Here is a 22500-nt window from a genome sequence, read left to right on the forward strand (position 1 = left end):
TGTTATATTTGAAGCAGCAGTACAAAATATATTAACAATGTTATGTACATTACCATGACAATCACTCTGAGAGTTATGATATTATTATTACATTATCATTACACATATATATTCAGAGCAAATATTTAGCCATAACAACAAACTTGACTATTATTAGTATTATCATTTTCTTCCTACACGTCTCATCTTATGTTGACTTAGATGATACTCTAAAATGACCATGAAAAATATAATTACAGAGACACAGACAGACAACAAACTGTAGGGTAAACATTTCACTACTCATTGTAAAATTAAGAGGTTAATGTTTACACTTGCATATTATAACCTGGAACTTGGATGTGGGAAATAATTACAGTTAGATCTAAAAGATAGTTTTAACAATGCAGCGCAGATGCTACAGAACCCAATCTAGATTATTTATTTTGTAAAATCTTGTCAAATTAATAAATATTACATAAAATTGATAAAAAAAAATTGTTTAAGCTCCCATTAAGCTCAGTGTGCTCCCATTAAGCTCTTTCACACTGAACATCTATGTAAATATGTTATGGTTGTCACTTTAAGTTAATTAATTTTCTATGGATTCGGTCAACTCAAATCGTCAAACTGGCTTCGACCTTTGACAACTAGTATCAGCTTCCTTTTATTTGATTTCTGAATGTGTTACTTAGCTGAACATGGACTAATCTAGATGTTGCAATGAGCTTAAATGACACTTCATTATGAATATATGACTGATCAAATTGTCTTGTTGCTTTACTTTAGTGTTCTGATTTGTTGTTGTTGTTTTTTTGTGATTGACTTTGTAACTTAAAAAAAAAAAAAAAATAGAATTTTGGATAAAACATGATGTGAGCTTAATGGGAAAAATTAAATATTTTTGTGTGAGAGATTAATCTTTTATTTTAACATAACCTTTTGTACTGAAACCAATATCTTGTGCACTAAAAATGTCTCAATGTAGATTTTGGTGAGCTTAATAGGTAAATTTACTCTATATTACATTTACTCTATATTCTGCAGAACATACTTTCTTCATGCCTCTATCAACAATTCACTGCATTACTTACACTAACCTTAATCCTGTCTACTTCTATAACGTAAACCGGTAGTTTGGTCACATTTCAATCACTTAGTCTCATTCGAACATGTTGCGATATAAACTACTTACTGTATGTACAGTGTATTTCTCTCATGTCAAGAGCTCAACAATAAAACAGGACTACAGTAAACTCCTCTTAATCAAACAAAATGTGCTTTTATCTACACAAACAACAATATAATACATTGATAACAGAAAGACCAGCTCCAAATATATTTCAATAGAAACAAACAGCTGGATGTTACAAGGTGATATGTGAATTCAGTAGGAAATAACTACTTATAATACAAAATACTCTAAACCTTCTCTCCTAAATACCTTTCTTAGCATATAATCTACTCTGCTGTTTCTCCTTTGTATATTTATATACATCTCCGAGAATACATATATTCTCAATTTCAATCCAAACTTACATTCAATTATACAAAACTTCTTGTGACCGTCCAAATGAGTCTGTGTCCTCATCAGAGTCATGTGTCCTGCAGCACAAAACACAGCAACATGACATTAAAACAGAATAAAAATACAGCACAGCTACACAATACATAAAGACACAAAGTCAATCCATTAACTAATACATCCATAAATAAAGAAATCGGTCAAAAAATAAACAAAAATATCAATGCATAAATCAATAGATAGAATGATATATTACTAATAGATCGATCATGAGACTAATGCATTCATGATGTGTGTATTTATGTGTGGTTTACTGACCTGCGTGAGCAGCAGCCCATCAGATATCCACCGCTGCTCTCATCCGCACTGAAGCAGCCCGATTCTGGAGGATCTTGACACAGCATGATGAACGCCTGCAGATCTGACACAGGCTCCCCATCCAGCTGCTGATGCTGAGACACACACACACACACACACACACACACACACTTCACTCTTTAGAATTGGTCATGGCATTCTAAATTGCATGCATTGCAAAAAATCTTGATATCCAATTTAAATATTCAAACATCCTTAAAGGGACGGGTCATCAAAAAATGAAAAGTTGATGTTTATCTGCTTCCCTCCGGGGCATCCAAGATGTAGGTGACTTTGTTTCTTCAGTAGAGCACATACCAATATTTATTACTCCTAAGACCATTGTAGTCTATAAGTCTTATAACGTAAGTGGATGGGAATCACGGATAAAACATACACAAACAAAACCAAATTAAACCCTGACGATACATAGATGTGTAAAGACACAAATCGTGTTCTAACTGTTTGAACTCTCCTTTGTGCGTTGTCAGCAAAAGGTGTTCTTCTTCTTGCTTTATGGTGGATATAATTTCAATTATGAGTGTTAATGGTCCATTTGAGAGATAGGTGGATGTGATGCACTTAAAAGTCTGCGATCCGCTGTAAAGCAAGAAGAAGAAGAAGCCTCCACACGCACTTGCTTGAGAACGCGCTCAGGAGAGTTCTAAGAGTTTGGATGTTGTGTGAAACAGAGGTAAAAACAATATAAATACTGTTCAGTGTCTTGCACAGAACAATTATTTTGTGTCTTTACACATCAGTTTATTGTCTCGAGCTGCAGGGTTTCATTTAGTTTTGTTTTATTGTATGTTTTAGCCATGATTCCCATCCACTTAGATTAGAGCTGTGAATCTTTGGGTAGGCAGCGATTCGATTCACGATTCATAGGCTTTTGATTCGATGAAATTTTTTTCGATTTGATTTTTTTGCGAATTTAGAACGTCTCAATTAGATTCGATTTGTTTATGATAATTTGATTCTGCATTCTTTAAGTGCATTCACGGGATTATTTAAATGCTTCCCCTAAATTCTTTAAATGCTTAGTAAGGGGGAAAAATTACACAACAGCCTTTATGGTTAGAGAACCATAGGTTAGGGGGGAAAAAAAACAAACATTTTGTCTATTGTTAGATGCTAGTTTGATGATGCTATGGCATGACATGGCATACGTAAAATAAAAATGTATGTAAACCAAGATTTTAAAAAAGAGCTTTGAAAGTATTAAAATGTATAACATTTTGTCACACCAGGGCCATAACCATCATTTCAGAAGTGACAGAAATGTCAAATACAATCATTTTATGTATGTAGCCTATTCATTAACATAATTCAAAAAATCTAATACACTTCTAGACAATAATCAATTGTTTGTAATCGATATGTTTTTTCTAATGGCAATTTTATGATTGCTTTATATACTACATTTAATTAGCAATTATTTCAATTTTCTGCACAGAATAAGGTAGAAAATATACTTTATAGTTTCTGTACTGTAATAAATTGTCAATTAGCACTGCATCATTCATAAATTTTCTTTATTGTGGGGTTTTTTCTTAACATTTCATCATTTCATTCTGCTTATATTCAGTTTAGCTGCAGATAAAGCCTGGCACATCTATGAGAGCGAGATCACTTCTCTTTCAGTGTGAAAACTTCTTTATCTTATTTACACAAAATAAAATGTGATAGTAGCTATTTACTGTAACTTTACCTCTCCATAAGCAAATGATGATTCTGACGCCCAGTCAATTCATTCAGCGCATTCAACGAACACTATCTTCATGCATCTGATTATCAGATATATTATCAGAGTGTTCCTGTGGCTCAGTGGTAGAGCATTGCGTTAGCAGCGCAAAAGGTTGTGTGTTCGATTCCCAGAGAACACATGCTAGGTAAAAATGTAAAGTCGCTTTGGATAAAAGCGTCTGCTAAATGCATAAATGTGAATGCAGTTTAAATGTAAAACTTAAATGTCAACTTTCATTTTGGGGTGAATTATCCCTCTAAATCAGATGCAAATGAAAAATGTCACATATTTAGCTGTTTTGTCCTAAAAACATCAACACATATCTGTCAATGGGGTATAAAATAATTACTTTTTAGACAAATATACAGAAGAACAAGATAAAGACAATTATATCACACCATCATTTCAGCGCTCAAGCGAGTGTGATGTGTTTCTCTCACCTTGATGGTGTCGTACGTGTCGGTGATGAGCGTGATGAACAGACTGAGCACCATGTAGATGAACAGAGACACAAACGTGTAGAGATACAGACGGCTGAAGAGCCACACCACGTCACTTTTCTGCTGCATGTTCTTGAAGGTGGCGAACATGTCGTCGCCGTTGATGAGCGAAAACAGACTCTCTGAAACAACGTTCAGCGTCCGGAACTGATGGACAAAACACAGAAGTCATGCATTAATTAATAACAGTTTATTTTAAGGTGTCCTTGTTACATGTTCTTTCTATTATAAAAACAATTATTAATTATGCATGATTACAGGCAAGTAACCCTAAGTCGAACCCCTAACCATAAAGCAAGTACATGTAGTTAATTAATATTACTCAGTACTTAAATGTATAATTAAACTGCAACAAGAAAACATTAAAATAAAGTGTAACCCAAATTCCTTCTGGCTTATTAATTATTTACATAACAAATGAAAGAAAACAAATATAATCAGTGTCATTTTACCATTTCATATTATATAATAAATTAATATTTATTATATAGTACAGTATTATACCATTTATTTAGAATAATTTTTAATTTAATTCAGTTTCACTAATATTGGCTTTTCTATTCAACAATACCATTTTTATTCTTTATTTAATATTTATAAATACACACACACACTTTTTTTCTATAAATAAATTTTATAAATAAATATTTCATAACAATATACTTCTTTTAATTATATGCAAACCCAACATTTTATAGAAGCCCAATTTTAAATGACATTTAAACTGCAACTTTATTTCTCAGATTTAAAATTTTATATTGTTTATTAATTTTATTTCTTCCTTTGATCTGTGAGATACATACTTGCAATTGCAAGTCAAAACTACAAGACACAAAGTCTAAATTGTGAAAAAAGTCATAATTGTGGGATGTAAACTAGCATTTACCTTGCAGAAACAAGCTTCAATAAAAACATTTTTTTTTTAATTCTTTAGGTTTTTCATCCTATATTTCTATTTCATTCCAGTTCAGTGTCAATGTACAACAGCAGCTGACTAGTTTTACTTTTCAATAACAACACTAATCTTAATGATTTGGGATTTTTAAACTTCAAACCAAGAAGATAATTATTCACTACCTAATAGTATGCAGTTAATAACAGATAATTAATTATTGATTGTGAGTGTTACACATCTGCACTGTTTAACAAGCTTCAGTTTTACACATTCTCTTGATTGAAACAGTAACTTTCTATATTAAATCATTAAATTGTTATGATTTAATTAAAAAAATTTAAGAAATTACACCAGATGTTCATTTTATTTTCAAGTTATTTTCAGCAGCCTAGTAAAACCACACTACGATTTATCCTAAAGAAAGCATTAAAATAATGAATTTAATCGGATAAAAGCTGCAACATGTTTCAAATATTGAACAACTTTAAGTTTAAATATATATATATATATATATATATATATATACACACATTTATAGTCCATAAGATAAATTAAATACCTTTTAAATAATTATTTTCAGTGTGCAAATTGTAATGCATTTTATAGTTCAAGTAAATAAATAAAACATTAAATAATTAATATAATGGTGTAGTGAAGCGGCAACATGCCTTGGTGTGGTAGGGTCCCAGGACGATCCAGCCACAGAAACAGTAGCCGAGGTAAATCATGGCAGCACAGCAAGTGAAGCGGATGACGTTTGGTAACGCCACTCGCAAAGTGATGATGAGAATCTGAGCAGAGGAAATAAAACACAGCCAAATGCTCAACAAAACAGCTGTTCTTTCTCAGTGTTTTTTATCCAGTTAAATGTCTTAAGATTCTTAAGTGATCACACATTTATTTGAGAAACAAACTGAAATGTGAATTCTGTGAATTAATCAAAATGCACAGTTTTCAAATACATTAAGAACATATCTGCCCATGTACATCAGATAAATGTACTTAGTTCAAAGTAAAAACAACTTTTCATTCTTTACTGATACTTCATTTTCTCTAAAAACAGTAATGAATCTATCTTCATTTTGCATCTCAAGTAAATGTATCTTGATTTAAAGATGTTTAGGAAAACAAGCCCAAAATACTGCTCCCATTTAAGGCCTTTTTAAGACCCACAGAAACCCCCTCTAAAACTACAATGGCTTTTTCTTGAGAAATGGACAGAAATAATTCATTTCTAAGGCTAAAACTAAATATTAAAATGTTAAAAATTAAAATACAAAAGTTTCTTTAAAAAAAAAAAATAATAATAATAATATATTAAATATTCACCTCTTTATGCTCTTACATATTAGCTACAGTAAAATAACAAACATATACATGGTAAATTTTTATAGATTTAACTGCTTTTAAATGTTTAAAATCCTGACAAATTGTTGTTGTCATCACAACACGAGAAAACGCAGAATTTGTTTTTATTAATACTTCAAATTAATTAGGAGTTTGGCAAAGACACCAAATGCTTTTTTGTAAAAATAAAAATAAAAAAACATTATAGTAATTCAGATGTGATATGAATACCATAACTCAGTGGATGTTACATATTCTTCTTTATACAATGATCAATCAAATGCTGGATGTCAGACAGCGCTCATGTTGTAGAAATACCCAAACCAGAGCATGTGTAACCCTCTCATGCTGGACTCAGATGTGATAGTGAGAGCATTGTCGTACATTGTATTTTTTGAAGTAGCCCATATAGCGTAATACGCCGATCCAGACGAGCATGGTGCCAGTGCCGAGCAGAATACTGCACAGATCGTAACTCGCCACAGCCTGAGAGACCACAGAGACACAACCCGACATTACCCAACAACTGACACAAACACCATTAAAGAGTCATTTTACTTAACTGAACTCAGCCATAACAGGACTTCTGCCATTAGCAAATCTTAGAAGCCAAATCTTCAGACTGCTCATGTAGTAATTTCAAATATTTTAACTATTACAACAAAACTGTATTTTATAAATATGCTATATGACATATTAATATTATATGGAGACACTACCACTCAAACTTTTTTTTTTTTTACCTGATTTATCAAAAGTAACAGTAAAGAAACATCTAATATTACAAAAGGTTTCTATTCATCTGTGAATCCTGAAAAATAAAAAGTATCCACAAAACTATTGTGCAGCACAACTGTTTTCACTATTGATAATAATCAGAAATGTTTCATATTAGAATGATTTCTGAAGATCATGTGACACTGAAGACACTGAAGTAATGATGCTGAAAATACAGCGGAGCATCACAGAAATAAATTACACTTTAACAGAGATTCATATAGAAAACAGCTGTTTTAAATAGTAAAAATATTTTACAATTTTACTGGTTTTTTTATTAAATAAATTCAGCCCTGGTGAGCAGAGGAGACTTCTTTTCGAAAAAATAAAATCGTATAGACTACAAGCTGTTGGGTAGTTGGTATACACAGATACATGACCAACAGATGGCACTAACTGACATTGTATTTACATGTTTATTTAACCAGAAAAAAAATATATGTGATCAATTATGACTATAATTCACATATTGCAGTACTGTGATGTTCCACACTTTTACACAGCAATCATCTGCTGATTTCACGCTCACCTTCAGCTGAATGATGATCTTCAGCAGAGAGCCTGTGATGGTCAGAACGTCACTAACGATGATGAGGATGAACCAGCCGTTGATAAACTCCATGCGGTCAGAGAAGGACACACGTTTGCCATAATGAATGGAGAAGAATTCTGTGTATTCCTGCAGAACGGATCGACATTAAAACAATCAGATTTTTTAAATGCATTAACTAAAAATGCTTAGAATCCACATAAATACGTTAACTATGAAAACGATTATATTTAGTTAACAAGTATGAACAAGGTTACAATATGGCTAGTCGTGTAACAAGCCAATTAGTTCAAATGATTTAAACAAACTGGATTAAATGAGGATAAGAAATATATAAAGCAGGTTATTGTGTATTTAAAACAGTTTATTAGTACTACTAAAGAAATCAGAACAGTTTCATTTATGCATGACTGGCAAACATCACATTAGTAGTTTATGTTAAAACTGTGTAACCCAAATGCATGGAGACTCTAAATGCAATTCAATTACATAGCCTAAATCTGAACTTTAGGCCTCAATATTTTTTTTCTTTCAGTGTGCCTTATATTCAAAGCTACTCACAGAAAACATTGCATGATTTCAGAGGACTAGGAATATAAACTTTATGGCTTGTTTTGAAACTTGACCGCATAAATACAGCAGCTCAGACACTCCACAAGGTCTTTTTGTGTGAAGCAATGAAAAAAGTGCTCAAATCATTAATTGCACAAACATCACCAAACCACAGAGCACAGCACACACACATAAACTCACAAACTGCAGATGAACTCCAGCTTTGACCGAGCGTGCACAGAGCAGCAGTGACAGCATGAGAATCAGAATAACCATCACGTCAAACAGAACCAGCATATACATGTTCCTCGGGGCTACGGAGAAAGAAAAAAACATTTATTAATGCTTCATGTCAATCTTCAGTGAATCTTTTTTAAGACGAGATTACAAGGAAAACATTTTTTTTCATGCACTGGGCAGTTATGACATGTCGGGCTATTTGGCTTTTCATAACATGTCTTCTTTTAGACTAGTGGAAAGAAAGCATCCTAAATATACATTTATGCACCTAAATATTTTTTTTGTCTAAATTAATAAATGTAAACATTAATATAAATCTAAGTGTTTATTTTATTGCACTTTATCTATCTACGTTTGTGCATTTCAGATACAATACATATCTTTAAAGGTTGTATCTCCACTTCAGCAGCACTTACATACACCAAACTTAGCAGTTTTATTAATATCTATATTCTGAAGGGTTGTACTGAAGAGTTTGTTCATGTTTTATTCGTCAGTTTTTTTCTTTTTACACTTTATCTATTTGCGTCTGTAGATTTCACTTACAATACATATCTTTAAAAGTTTCTTCTCCACTTCAGCAGCACTTACACCAAACTTAGCAGTTTTATTAATATCTATATTCTGAAGGGTTGTACTGAAGAATTTGTTCATGTTTTATTCGTCAGTTTTTTCTTTTTACACTTTATCTATTTGCGTCTGTAGATTTCAATTACAATACATATCTTTAAAAGTTTTATCTCCACTTCAGCAGCACTTACATACACCAAACTTAGCAGTTTTATTAATATCTATATTCTGAAGGGTTGTACTGAAGAGTTTGTTCATGTTTTATTCGTCAGTTTTTTCTTTTTACACTTTATCTATTTGCGTCTGTAGATTTCAATTACAATACATATCTTTAAAAGTTTTATCTCCACTTCAGCAGCACTTACATACACCAAACTTAGCAGTTTTATTAATATCTATATTCTGAAGGGTTGTACTGAAGAGTTTGTTCATGTTTTATTCGTCAGTTTTTTCTTTTTACACTTTATCTATTTGCGTCTGTAGATTTCACTTACAATACATATCTTTAAAAGTTACATCTCCACTTCAGCAGCACTTACATACACCAAACTTAGCAGTTTTATTAATATCTATATTCTGAAGGGTTGTACTGAAGAGTTTGTTCATGTTTTATTCGTCAGTTTTTCTTTTTACACTTTATCTATTTGCGTCTGTAGATTTCAATTACAATACATATCTTTAAAAGTTTTCTCTCCACTTCAGCAGCACTTACATACACCAAACTTAGCAGTTTTATTAATATCTATATTCTGAAGGGTTGTACTGAAGAGTTTGTTCATGTTTTATTCGTCAGTTTTTTCTTTTTACACTGTATCTATTTGCGTCTGTAGATTTCAATTACAATACATATCTTTAAAAGTTTTATCTCCACTTCAGCAGCACTTACATACTCCAAACTTAGCAGTCGTATTCCTCTCTATATTCTGAAGGTTTGTACTGAGGGATTTGTTCATATATAATTCACAACGATTTATATCATATTTTATTCCTAAAAAACATTGTAAAACTGTATTTTTCTGGCTGTTGACAGTATTTTCTTATTTATCTAGAGATAAAAAAGAGAAATTCAAATTCCCTTCTGTAAAAACCTTTATCTCTAATATGTCAATAAAGCACACAATAATTTTTAACCTGCTTTTAACCGATGTTCAGATTTATCTTCTGGAATTGTACGCAGTTTAGTTTATTTTTCATTAAATAACACATAATTTGCATATTTATTTAAAAATAACATTTCAGAAAACTTCAAATACACATTTTTTTGCAATTTTTAAAGTAATCAGCTGGAGAAGATGATATTTACACTATTCACCTGTGCTATTACAATGCTATTAGTCAGATTTCGGATCACAATCAAATACAGTTTTCAGTAAACATGTTCGGTTGAAGTTAATGTTCATGTTTGTCACATTAAAACACAAGCTCTTTAACTCTTTCCATCCTGTCCATTTTCTTGTCAGTGTAAATCAAGGCATGATTATTGAAGCAGAAGCATCTTGACCAAAGCACACTTCTGCAAGTCTGCTATAGAACGTTTCATAGAAATACTTCCATAAATGACAACATGTATAAAGCAACATGCATTTCTATTAATTTGTAAACACTCACATGCTCCAACCACACTCCAGTCTCTGCATTCATAGATGTGCACGTCATTGTCCAGGTCGATCGTGATTCTACCACTGTGGGCCTTGTTGTTAAAAGTGATCTGCTCATGGAAATGAAAATAATAATATAAATAATAATAACAATAAACTAGAATTTATAGTGTCATCTTTGACTTTTGCCTGACACTTTATCTACACTACCAGTCAGAAACTTTGAAAAGAAGCCTCTTCTGCTCACAAAGGCTGCATCCTTTCGATCAAAAATAGAGAAAAATATTGTGAAATATTACAATTTAAATTAGCTGCTTTCTGTGTGAATATATATTAAACTTTAATTTATTTCTGTGATCAAAGATGAACTTCCAGCATCATTACTCTCGTCACATGACCCTTCACAAATAATTTTAATATGTAGCTCAAGAATAATAATAAAAATAGTAATTTTCAAGGATGCATTAAATTGATTATAAGTTGGCAGAAAATACATTTATATTGTTTCAAAAGATTTGTTTTTTAATAAATGCTGTTATTTTGAAATTTCTATTAATCTGTGAATACTGAAAATGTTACTGAAAATAAAATGTTTCAATGTTTCCACAAAAATATTGTGCAGCATGACTATTTTCAATATTAATAATAATAATTTTTGAGCAGCAAATCAGCATATTAGAATGATTTCTGATGATCATGTGACACTGAAGACTGGAGGAATGATGCTGAAAATACAGATTTGATCAAAGAAATAAATTGCATTTTAAAATATATTAAAATATATAACAGCTATTCTAAAGCATAATAATATTTCTTAATTTGTAAAAATTTTTTGATCAAATAAATGCAGCTTTGGTAAGCAGAAGAGGCTTCTTTGAAAAACATAAAAAAATTTAATATTCCAAACACTGGACCGGTCAAGTCATAAGAGGGTGATGATCACATGTTCATCAAGGGACAAAACCTGCAAACTTTTCCAGCTGAGAATCCTTCCCTTTTCATCCCACTCATATGTTTAAAAATATAAGAGGAAATGGAAACAAATGTCATAGATGGCCCATAATGCACTGAAAGGTCATGTGACACACCATGATGTCGAAGACATAACAGTCCGGAAGCTCGTGGTACTCAACCGTCTCCAGGTTAATGGCTTTAAGAGTGAAATTTACAGTCACCGTCAATAACCTGAAGAACACAAACGGATTTAACAAGATACAGAAAAAGCATCTCAACAATGTTACGTGTAATATTTACATTGCTTAGTTATTATGTCACACAATGTACAGTTTATAATATATAGGACACACCGCTCAAAGTGCAGAGTAAAGTTTAGCGGGTTTGCTGTTAAAGTAGAGAAGGGAGGTACTGGGTAAATCTGCAAACACTCTGGAAGAAAGCACCACAAGATCAGATGTAACCTGAAGTGCACTGCAAAGCCATGTTTTACTGTACACACATACTGTACATCACCTTCATCCACCTGAGCATTAATGTCAAAGGTTTCGTTGGATGGTGAGATGCTGCCGTTGCGGTAGAACTGCTGGCAGATGGTGAGCGGACTGTAAACATCACCTTCCTTCTCATATTGATGGTTACCCACCGTTATACTAGGCAACTTCAGAAACTGTGAGGAAAAATAGAACTTTGAAAGACCAGTTTGAAGATGCATATTTTAGCCTTGACGTCTATATAGATGTATATAAGGATCTACACATGATAAAAAAAAATACATGATGTGTATAATTGATATACTCTATAGCATGCTATTGAATAAACACTTGTGCAATTTATAACGCTATTTTTTACATCTTTGAATATTAAAATATGTATATACATCTTTTGTGCACTTTTAAATATAAGTATTTATATAGCATTGAGATATATAGCATAACATTAAAAATATATTTTACACATTTATATAGATTTTTGAGCATGTTGGTATGTTTCAAAGTTGTCAATGAAACAAAGTAACACAGTTTTACAAGAGCATTCAATTTCAGTCTTTTTACTTCAGATGTGTGGTTACTTTGTCATTATTTGTAAAAGGTTTTAAGGTATATCCTAAACTATTTTATTTTTTACTTTTTTTGCAGTTTAAAATATTAATTCACATTTTTGTAAATTTATAAATAAATAAATAAATATATATATATATATATATATATATATATATATATATATATATGTTAAATATATTTTTGCATCTTGTGTGTATTGTAAATATAAATATTTATATACATTTATTTACAACTTTTAATCACATTTGTGCACTTTTAGAAACAACTGGTTATATACAGTACTGTATTACTTTACAAATATTTGACTGTAAAATTATTTAAAAAATAATAATTTAATTATATTGCTCAAATGAGAAATGTTACTATAATAACACTTGCCTTAAACGATTAAAAGAAAATAATAATAATAATATTTTATTATTATTAATTATATTACTAAAATTAGAAATATCACTTTCAGTATTTGACTGTAAAATAATAATAAAAATATATATATATATTTCTAAAATGAGGAATATTACTATAGTAATATTTAACTAAAATAATTTAAAGAAAAAATAATAATAATAATAATATTAATAATTATAATTTTATTTTAAACATTGAAAATATATTCTTAAATGTTTTTTTTAAGCAGAAAGAAAGAGAGTATTTTCTTGTAAAATGTACTCCAAAAAATAAAATAAATAAATAAATAAAAAACATTTAGTTCAATTTTTGCTTGTTTGTAAGGCTGTACAGTTTGGCCCCAATAAAAATATTAAAACAAATAAAATGTTAAGAAAATAAATAATACATATATAAAAATAATACATATACATATAAAAAATAGCTTTTTTTTAAATATATCTTTTGTGTATTGTAAATATAAATATTTATATACATTTATATATATAACTTTTAATCACATTTGTGCACTTTAAGAAATAACTGGTTATATATGGAATGCAATTTAAAAATGCACTTCTGCAAATTATATTTGGAGTTCTCCTTGAGTTTGAGAAGAAAGCTCTCAGATCAATCACCTGGTTCACGGTGTAGGTGATGTGCGTGTAAACGTCATGCCGCGTGTAAACGGAGTAAGTGTTAGCGCTGCTCTCAGTGAAGCTCTTCAGGAACAGATGCCTGAACGCCATCAGATTCTCCTCCTTAAACTGAACCACCATCTGATTACTGAGACCAAACGACACCAGCTACACACACAAAGAGAGAGCAGTCTGAATGCACCAGTGTGTTCTGTTGTATTCAGTGTCTCGTCCTCCTGTTGTGATACCTGTATGGTGACCACAGCGATTTTGACGATCTGCAGCATGAGTTTCCAGGGTTTTCTTCCACGAGCTTTGTACTTGTCGCAGGGATTCATGAAGAAATACTTGAGCTTCCTCCTGAACTTCTCCTGCTCCAGGTGAGCGTGGGATTCGGACCGGAGGACGCCTCTGTTGCCGTTGGGATCATTTATGCATAAATAGGCCTCGGTGGAGTCGTCCATGTCTGCATTCAAACCCATCAGTCACATGTATTAGTTTAGGAGATATATTCTACCTTGGGAAACGATGACAAAATGCAATGTTGTTTGTATGCTTGGAATATAAGATTGAAGTGAGATTGGATCAGGGTTATTATGGTTAAAAGTTAAAACTTATAGTACTAAAACAAATAAGTAAAATAATCAAAAATCCATTCTAAATTAATCTGAAAAATAAATAAATACAGTTATAATAAAATACTCTTCTCAGCAATCCTAAAGTGTATATATCTATCATTCGTTTTTAAAATAATTGTATTAGTGGTCTATTTCATGACTTTTGTGTCTTAAGCTTTTATGTATTTTAGAAGATCATTTACAGTGTCACATTGATATTTTGTGCATTATTTACAGCAACTTTTTAAATTTTGTCATTTTATTTTACATTTTGCCTTTATAGGCCGTTAAACAGCCCTAATTTAGCAAAATGAGAATTTATTTAAATTAACTGATTGCACTCAACTATTTTGCCATAGATACATGGTTAGAAAAAAGGTCAATAATACAAAAGTACAAAAGACTTTAGAACAAAAAAAAAAATATTATGCTGTTGCATGTGGCTAAAAACTAAACGCATCTGGCATTATGTCTATTAAAAACTCTCATAAAGTAAAAAAAAATAAAAAAAAATATGAAAATTAAAATCAGGATGCAAATAATTAATTAATGCAGAAAACATTCAATATTTAGCCTGTGATATTCTTTCATCATATATCGGCGTATAGAAATATAGAAATCCAGCTTGTTGTATTGGCATAAAACATTAAATCAGCAAAAGAGAAAATCTATTATATAGGTTTCATAAAATGTTTCTAAAACTTGACGCTCATATCCATGTAGTGGTTGAACTACTTCTTGGATACAAACTCAGAATGACCAACCTTTTTTTTATATATACTAAGCCATGACAGTATGAATAGAGAAATCAAAGACGTGCAGGAATGTGGCTGATGGACTGAATCCAGATCAGCTGTCACTGATGAATTGACCCACATTCCTGACTGACAGTCATATGACTCTCACGTGACTCCATCACACCTGTGTCATCACAAACTACAATCACACCTTGTGATGCCAGATTCTCAAGGAAAACATGTTTTTCTCATGCCTTTTACAGCATCTGATGTGTTTTATAATCAAACATCACCTGCAGAAGCCCGAACCTAATGCAGCTGTTCAATATATTTTAGTCAGAAAGGTTAATAAAATCATAAGAGCAGTAATAAAACACATCAGTAACTCACCAGCAGCTCAAAATCATCAATTAGTTCTAAATAAGGAGCTTAAGTTATCATCAGAAGAGCACGTTTATGTCTTTAATCCCAATTTACTTCCATAAAATCCACTAAAACATGAAGTCAATCCGAATTAAGGCGCATTTCCACTAAAAACTGTCGCGTTGTGAATCAGACGCGCTCTGTGCTGACAGTGAGCAGGTGAAGGGGGCGGGGATACGCGAGGATTGCGTGTGAGAGCTGTCAATCAAACGAATCCCCGCCTCCGAAACCAATAGCAACGGGCTGTGACGCCGGATGTTTGGATACACTTCACGCTGTTTAGTCGGATTAAAGCTTTTTTTGTTGTTGTTTTTGTTTTTGTTTTTAAGTATTAAAACAACGCCATAAAGCTCTTAATCAGAGGTAAGATTCGAATCATACTGAGATTATATATTAAAAACATGAAAACGATTGTATGTGTAATATTGGAATGTTACATTGTGACAGTTTTATATCGCGCTAGCCTTTGTATTTACATATTTGAGGATTTTATCTGTATATTATACGCTTGAATTGACATAAATGTTGCCATTAATGTTTTAATAGAAGATCGTAAACAAAAATAAGTTGTGTAATACTCTTTGTCGTTCAGTAGGCGTTAATCATGGTAAATTAATCATGGTATTACCTTCTGAAACATCACTGTTACCTTTCACACACATTATGATAGCTTTTTTTAAGGTTTAAGATTAGGACTTTAAGTCACTTTTAACTCAACTTTGTGTTAAATGATTTATACACTTACGTTAGTTTGGGTTGCATTTTTTTTTTTTTAGATATTCGAGTAATATGTGACTTTTCAGTCAAGGTTAAACATTCAAATATAAATAATAAGGATTAAAGTTATACATTTTAAAAGACTGCGAGATTCAGCTGTTTGTCATATAACTTTTCAACACCAGATGTCGCCAATGTATTTATTTTTTTATTGGGTCGGATTCCAAATATACTGCATTATCTATTTCCTCCCAGAATGTTTTTTTTAAATAAAATACACACACACACACACACACACACACACACACACACACACACACACACACATATATGTATATATATATATATATATATATATATATATATATATATATATATATATATATATATATATGTATATATATATATATATATATATATATATATATATATATATATATATATATACATATATTTCTTTCTTTTCCAGCTGCAGACATGAGTTCAAAGAGACCCAAAAGCAAAGAGGCCCGTAAGATCAAGGGAAAAGGTACAGATATTCTGTCCAAATAAACGTTAATCCTAATGTAACACTAAATAATTGCTCGGTATCCAAAGCATCTTCCGGGATCTAATGCCTTACAAAAGTATTAATTTTTTTTTTTGCAGATAAAAAAAAGGAGAATAATTTTCCCACCGCAGATGAAGGTGCATCAGAACCTGGTAAGTGTCTCATATTGCTCCTATAAGGTTATATTTTTTTTGTAGCATTTTATTGTATTGTCTCTGAAGACCACTAACAATGTCAAATAGGGTCTTTAGTTCCAAAATCAGTCATAATCAGATTCTCAGATCTGTTTGTAGCATCTAAACAGGGCTGTTTCCAACATGAAAACACTCGTTCTTTTCCATTCATCAGGAGCTGTGATCAGATTAAAGATACTGAGATATAAACGCATGTCTGGAGGCACGTAGCCAGTCCTCCTTTCTCTCATACAACATACATACTGTTTAGCAGACTACATATTAGGACACTACAGCAGTGCCTGGACTTGTTACCACATCATAAAAACACATCTCGATGCCCTTTTGTATTGTGTTTGCATTGGACCAAAGTCATCACCTGACCTCTTCTGACCAGAACAAGCTACTGCATCATAACAGACAGTGCAGTTGGGGCTTGTACAGTCATAAACCCTCATTGATGTCTAACAGGGCTCGTTCAATATCCCAGACGGCTTCCTTTTCATGTTTTCTGAAGGGCACGTGTGTTTGGTTAGTAGAGATAGTGCAGTTGTGTAATTATATGGGCTATACCACCACATGAGTTTCCATTGCAGTAAAGCGCCAGCGGCTCCTATGGATTAAATGACCTGAATGCTGTCGCTACAACATGTTCAGCTGTTTCTGTTGAGAGAGATGGTGTTGATGAGGTCACACAGACAAAATATAACATGAACACATACTTGTTGAATTTTGACAGCCTCAGTCACCATTCATTAGCATCGTATGCAGTATGATGGGTCTCACGTCAGGTTCAGTTACGTCACAGATAGTGCTCTGACGGGAAGCTGAGATCTCTGTTTGTCTAACACACTCATTTAAGAGCACACCTGTCAGTAAAACACTGGAGAAAACGGCTGAGAGCTTTTGTTCTTGATACACCTGTAAGACAAAAAGGGTGAAAACCCTCAATGAAGGATGCTGGAAATGTACCAAATCATTTTAGGATACAGTACTTAACCTCCCAATCATGTATCTGTAACTTAGCCTTTAATACAAAGAAGTCATTTTTTTAGCTGGCAACTGTATTTTAAGTCCCACTCAGTCTGGTTTCTGGCAAGGACACAGTACAATTACGGCTTTAACCTCTGTTATGAATGATATTGTTTATGCTTTAGATGACAAAACGTCTTGTGTTGCTTTATTTATTGATTTATCTAAAGCATTCAACACTGTTAACCATCATCTTCTTCTGCAAAGACTGCAAAACATAGGTTTTAGTAGCAATGTACTAAATTGGTGTGGAATAAGATAACTGTACTTCATCCCTGCTAAAAGTAAAAATGGGTGTCCCTCAAGGATCCGTTTTGGGACCTATTTTATTTTCCATTTATAGATGGAACACACTGTACACAGATTATAATATTTTGTACATCTCTGGTATGTCTCAATTCATAATTTACAGTCTGCCTTTAGTCAGGAACAAAAATCTCTGGTAGGATTAAAGCTGGTATTAAAAAAACATTCACATTCTCTTATCGATTTCACTATTTTTAACACAAAGTGGTACTCCAATAGAGAGAGTGACTTCATAAAAAAATACCTAGGTATTTGTTTGGATGATAAATTGTCTTTTGGGCTCCATATTGAGATCCTTAAAAAAAAAAACCTCAGACCCAAGTTAGGTTTTTATTTTAGATTAAAGAAGTGCTTTCCTTATTCAGCCAGGACTCCCTGGGAGAAGAGTTACTGTAACTCAATGGGACCTTTCCTGGTTAAATAAAATAAAAATACCTGATCCCAGTGACTCCGCCCCTCACAGATCATCCCGACTACATCTTCCCACTGGTCCTGACCTCTGCCACACAGGAGCTGTTTGGTTGCCGGGCAGATGAGGATTTAACCGGAGAAAACCCTTACAAGCTGCTGAAGAAAGAAGACATCGTGCAGGACATGAAAACCAGAGCGTCCGTGTCTGACTTCAGCCCGGTCAAACAGTTAGTTCTGGTGAGATTCATGAGCTGAAGAAGACCCGAACCTCGGCAGATGGAGCCGGTTTAGAGTCGCCTAAATGTCTGTATTGGTTTTCTGCAGGACTACCCTGAAGATGAGCTTCTGCTGGTGTTCGACAGAGACTTCACATACGGACAGAGCTTCTATCTGGTGCTCACAGTAGAGGCCAAACACAATATACTGAAGGTGAGGAAACAGGACAGACGGAGGAATGGACAAATAAATAGATAGATAGATAGATAGATAGATAGATAGATAGATAGATAGATAGATAGATAGATAGATAGATAGATAGATAGATAGATAGATAGATAGATAGATAGATAGATAGATAGATAGATAGATAGATAGACAGATGGTAACCAGTGTTCAGTTGTGTTTGTAGCCTTCAGTACAGGGTGATGATGAAGAGCAGATAACTCATGAAGAGGAGGAGGAAGAGGAGGAGGATATGATCATACCAAAAACTCCAGAGTCTCACCCTTGGATGTCTCTCGGAAGCGAGCAGGAGATCGAGGAAGAGTCGGTCACAGCGTCCAGACCCAGAGTAAGACATGGGATGTTCCTCAAAGCCATTCCTGAGGCATTACAGCAGCTCACCTGTGTGTTTCTCTGTCCAGCTCAGGTATAAGATCTCTCCTCTGCTGCGGCGCTGTGGCGCTCCGGTGTGTTTCTCCGACCGCGGCGCTCTGGACGGGAAAGAGGGGTTCGTGGAGTGCCCATCGTACCAGGACAAGAGCTTCAGCATCAGAGCGATGGAGAGACACACAGCCGTCCAGGCCTCAAGTGACACCAAACACTCGTCCACTCAGACACTGTGGTACAAACACCTCGCAACTCTCTCTGAACTGTGTTCTGTTGGAGCATATTTATATCCCATGATGCATGCATTACAGGAAGTACCCAAGGAACACCTGGACCCAGTACGAGTCCCGAGAGTTCAGCCTGGAGGAGAAAGAACATCACCTGCGATCGGAAAACATGAAGAACTTCATCACATCTGTTCTGACGAGGTAAGACGAGGAGAACGTGACATCTCCGAGGTCCCACAGCTCAAGCGTTGTTAGTTAGCACGGTGTTGTGTATCAATGCATTCTGAGCTCAGCTGACGTCTCGCAGGTTTGAGATCTCCCTGCAGCAGAATCACATCGCGGATGTTTTCTGTGACGACTGGACAGCGCTGTGTGAGGACGAAGGCGCGCTGATGGGGAAAACAGAGACCACGCTGAAGGAATATCAGTCCTTCATGGACCTTTACTTCAGCAAAGAGAAAACCATCAGCCACATCCGCTGGCATCCCACCATCAGCGGTCAGCACCAGCATCAGATTAGGATTCATATATCATTTTAGTACACGTGAATAAGTGAGAAAGATTAATAAATAATTAAATAAAAGAAAATAGCCTTAGTACGAAATAAAATAGAATAATTCAAAATAAAATAGTCATAATGCAAAATAAAAGATAAAACATTCATATCAGAAAATAAATAAATAAATAAAACAGCCATAATTCAAAATAAAAATAAAAAATAAAAATCAATGTGCTATATAAAATAAAATAATTAAAATAATAAAGCCATATTGCAAAAAATAATTAAATAAATACATATAAAATTAATAAAATATCTACAGTGCAAAATAAATGAAAACAAATGAAAACAGTATATATATATATATATATATGCAACATTTAAAAATGACTCCGGTAGACAAACAGCCGTTGTGTTAAATAAAATGATAACAAAATTTCGGTAACACTTTAGTATAGGGTCCAATTCACACTAATAACTAGTTGCTTATTAGCATGTCTATTATTAACATATTGGCTGTTTATTAGTGCTTATAAAGTACATATTATGCATAACATCCAAAATCCTACCCAATACCCTAAACTTAACAACTACCTTATAAACTATTAATAAGCAGCAAATAAGGAGTTAATTGAGGCAAAAGTCATAGTTAATGGTTAGTTAATAGTGAGAATTGGACCCTAAAATAAAGTGTGACCAAAATTTCTATGCTATCTATATCATAAATATCTATAGGAATATAAATATTATTATAAATACTAATAAAATATACAGAGTGAAAAAAATAAATACTGTAAAAAAAAAATAAATAAATAAAATAATCTGACACATGAATGATTGTGTGTTTGTATGGATTTTGTTCAAATCTGATCAATTTGCACTTCCTTTTTGCCATTATTCTGCATAATAGGTGTGTGTGTGTGTGTGTGTGTGTGTGTGTGTGTGTGTGTGTGTGTGTGTGTGTGTGTGTGTGTGTGTCAGGTGTGATTGCTGTGTCCATGACGGAGAGACTTTCCCTTGAAGAACGGATCGATAACTCGGCTAAACTCCTTTTAAACCCGTCCTACATTCTCTTCTGGAACTTCACTGACCCAATAAATCCACAGGTAATCATAATTATCATTATCAGAGTCACAATTGTCACCAGTATACTGTATATTAAGTATAACAAAATACCAGTATACTGTATTAGTACAAAATACACAAATACTGCTTTTCTATTGTGCATCACTTTAAATAGAAGCAGAAACCCAGCACACCTGAATGAAGTTTCAGTATTTGAGCAGATGGTTTCAGGATGAAGCTGATGTGAGATTGAGTGTAGAAGACCTGAACAGAAGAGCGGTTTAGACCTGAATCCTTCTGTATATTGTCTGTGTTGCAGTTGCAGCTGGAATGTCCTGATGACGTCTTGTGCTTCCAGTTCTGTCCGTCCGACCCAAATATCATCGCTGGCGGCTGCATGAACGGCCAGGTGCACATTTAGATCACAAAATGATCTTTTCTTTCTCAGTCTCTTTTTTTTACCAGATATCAGCAAACTACCCAGCTGATTAATCACAATACATTAAAGGGCTCATATGATGCTTTTTTAAAGATCATTATTTTGTGTATTTGGTGTAACAAAATATGTTTACATGCTTTAGTGTAAAAAAAAAACACATTATATTTAAAATACTGTACATTATTCTATGCCCCGCCTCTCTCAAACGCGTAATTTTCTGCAAAGTCCCGCCTTCTGACTAGCACAGTCTGCTCTGATTGGCCAGCTGACCCCAGTGCATTGTGATTGGCCGAACACCACAAGCACTTGTCAAAAATATAACGACCCTTTCTATAATCGTGAGCTTCATCTTTCAAAATAAATGTAAAGATAGTTAATAATGTCCTTAGTTTTACCATCAGTTTAAACCTGAAAGAGAGTGTTTTTTTTTTTTTTACTTTGATTAACCATTGTGTATAAAATGTGGCGTATAAATAAGCTTGCTTTGCCTTATGATGCACTTTCAAAAAAAAAAAAAGTCACTTATTTTCAATCGCTTACAATCTGGAAGCAATTCTCCACATAGCAAACACATTATGATCTGGTTATAATAATGTTCAATGTAAGGATCTGTGCATGCTAACAGTGTAAATCTTTTAACTCATGACACGCAGTGTAATTATTCACTGATTTTGTGTTTACAGGTAGTATTATGGGATATCTCAGCTCATGTGGAGAAACTGCAGGACACACGCAGCGGCGGCAAAAACATGTCAAACAATCTCGTGAGTAACACACACACACACACACACACACA

At 33.1% G+C, this 22500-nt stretch overlaps 2 protein-coding genes across 4 annotated transcripts in view; one reads left to right on the forward strand and one right to left on the reverse strand.

Annotated features, from left to right (window-relative positions):
- Positions 1-1219: 1219 nt before the first annotated feature.
- mcoln3b (mucolipin TRP cation channel 3b) lies at positions 1220-15592 on the reverse strand. Of its 3 annotated transcripts, none has more exons than XM_026199832.1 (14): positions 15425-15592; positions 13929-14146; positions 13681-13848; positions 12108-12261; positions 11945-12023; positions 11726-11822; positions 10648-10747; positions 8431-8543; positions 7657-7806; positions 6735-6836; positions 5672-5794; positions 4049-4255; positions 1823-1956; positions 1220-1584 (listed from the first exon to the last, which is right to left on the reverse strand). In XM_026199832.1, exons 2-14 carry the CDS (start codon positions 14142-14144, stop codon positions 1521-1523), a joined length of 1707 nt encoding a protein of 568 aa, XP_026055617.1. In that variant the 5' UTR covers positions 14145-14146; positions 15425-15592; the 3' UTR covers positions 1220-1520. The 3 variants fall into 3 exon arrangements, with proteins under 3 accessions (XP_026055617.1, XP_026055616.1, XP_026055615.1); XM_026199831.1 differs by having other exon boundaries at positions 13929-14193; XM_026199830.1 differs by having other exon boundaries at positions 13929-14197.
- Positions 15593-15707: 115 nt separating this feature from the next.
- Positions 15708-22500, forward strand: part of dnai3 (dynein axonemal intermediate chain 3) — a 17700-nt gene continuing 10907 nt past the window's right edge. The window contains exons 1-12 of the mRNA XM_026199829.1: positions 15708-15820; positions 16644-16703; positions 16823-16876; positions 18699-18883; positions 18971-19075; positions 19275-19436; positions 19510-19709; positions 19786-19902; positions 20009-20199; positions 21182-21306; positions 21585-21674; positions 22388-22468. Of these exons, the coding sequence (XP_026055614.1) occupies positions 16652-16703; positions 16823-16876; positions 18699-18883; positions 18971-19075; positions 19275-19436; positions 19510-19709; positions 19786-19902; positions 20009-20199; positions 21182-21306; positions 21585-21674; positions 22388-22468 (1362 nt within the window). The 5' untranslated portion in view covers positions 15708-15820; positions 16644-16651. The remainder of the gene's footprint in view (positions 15821-16643; positions 16704-16822; positions 16877-18698; positions 18884-18970; positions 19076-19274; positions 19437-19509; positions 19710-19785; positions 19903-20008; positions 20200-21181; positions 21307-21584; positions 21675-22387; positions 22469-22500) is intronic.

This window comes from Carassius auratus, chromosome 23, assembly GCF_003368295.1.
Source record: "Carassius auratus strain Wakin chromosome 23, ASM336829v1, whole genome shotgun sequence".
Taxonomy (NCBI): domain Eukaryota; kingdom Metazoa; phylum Chordata; class Actinopteri; order Cypriniformes; family Cyprinidae; genus Carassius; species Carassius auratus.

What these genes read in the sequence shown, in the direction of transcription:
- mcoln3b (XM_026199831.1), bottom strand. Translation starts at nt 14,162, where the DNA reads ATGGGTTTGAATGCAGACATGGACGACTCCACCGAGGCCTATTTATGC. An exon ending in TCACCTACACCGTGAACCAG is followed by an intron (nt 12,262 to 13,680) that starts GTGATTGATCTG and finishes TTTTCCTCACAG; the next exon opens with TTTCTGAAGTTGCCTAGTAT. An exon ending in TTTACTCTGCACTTTGAGCG is followed by an intron (nt 11,823 to 11,944) that starts GTGTGTCCTATA and finishes TGTGTTCTTCAG; the next exon opens with GTTATTGACGGTGACTGTAA.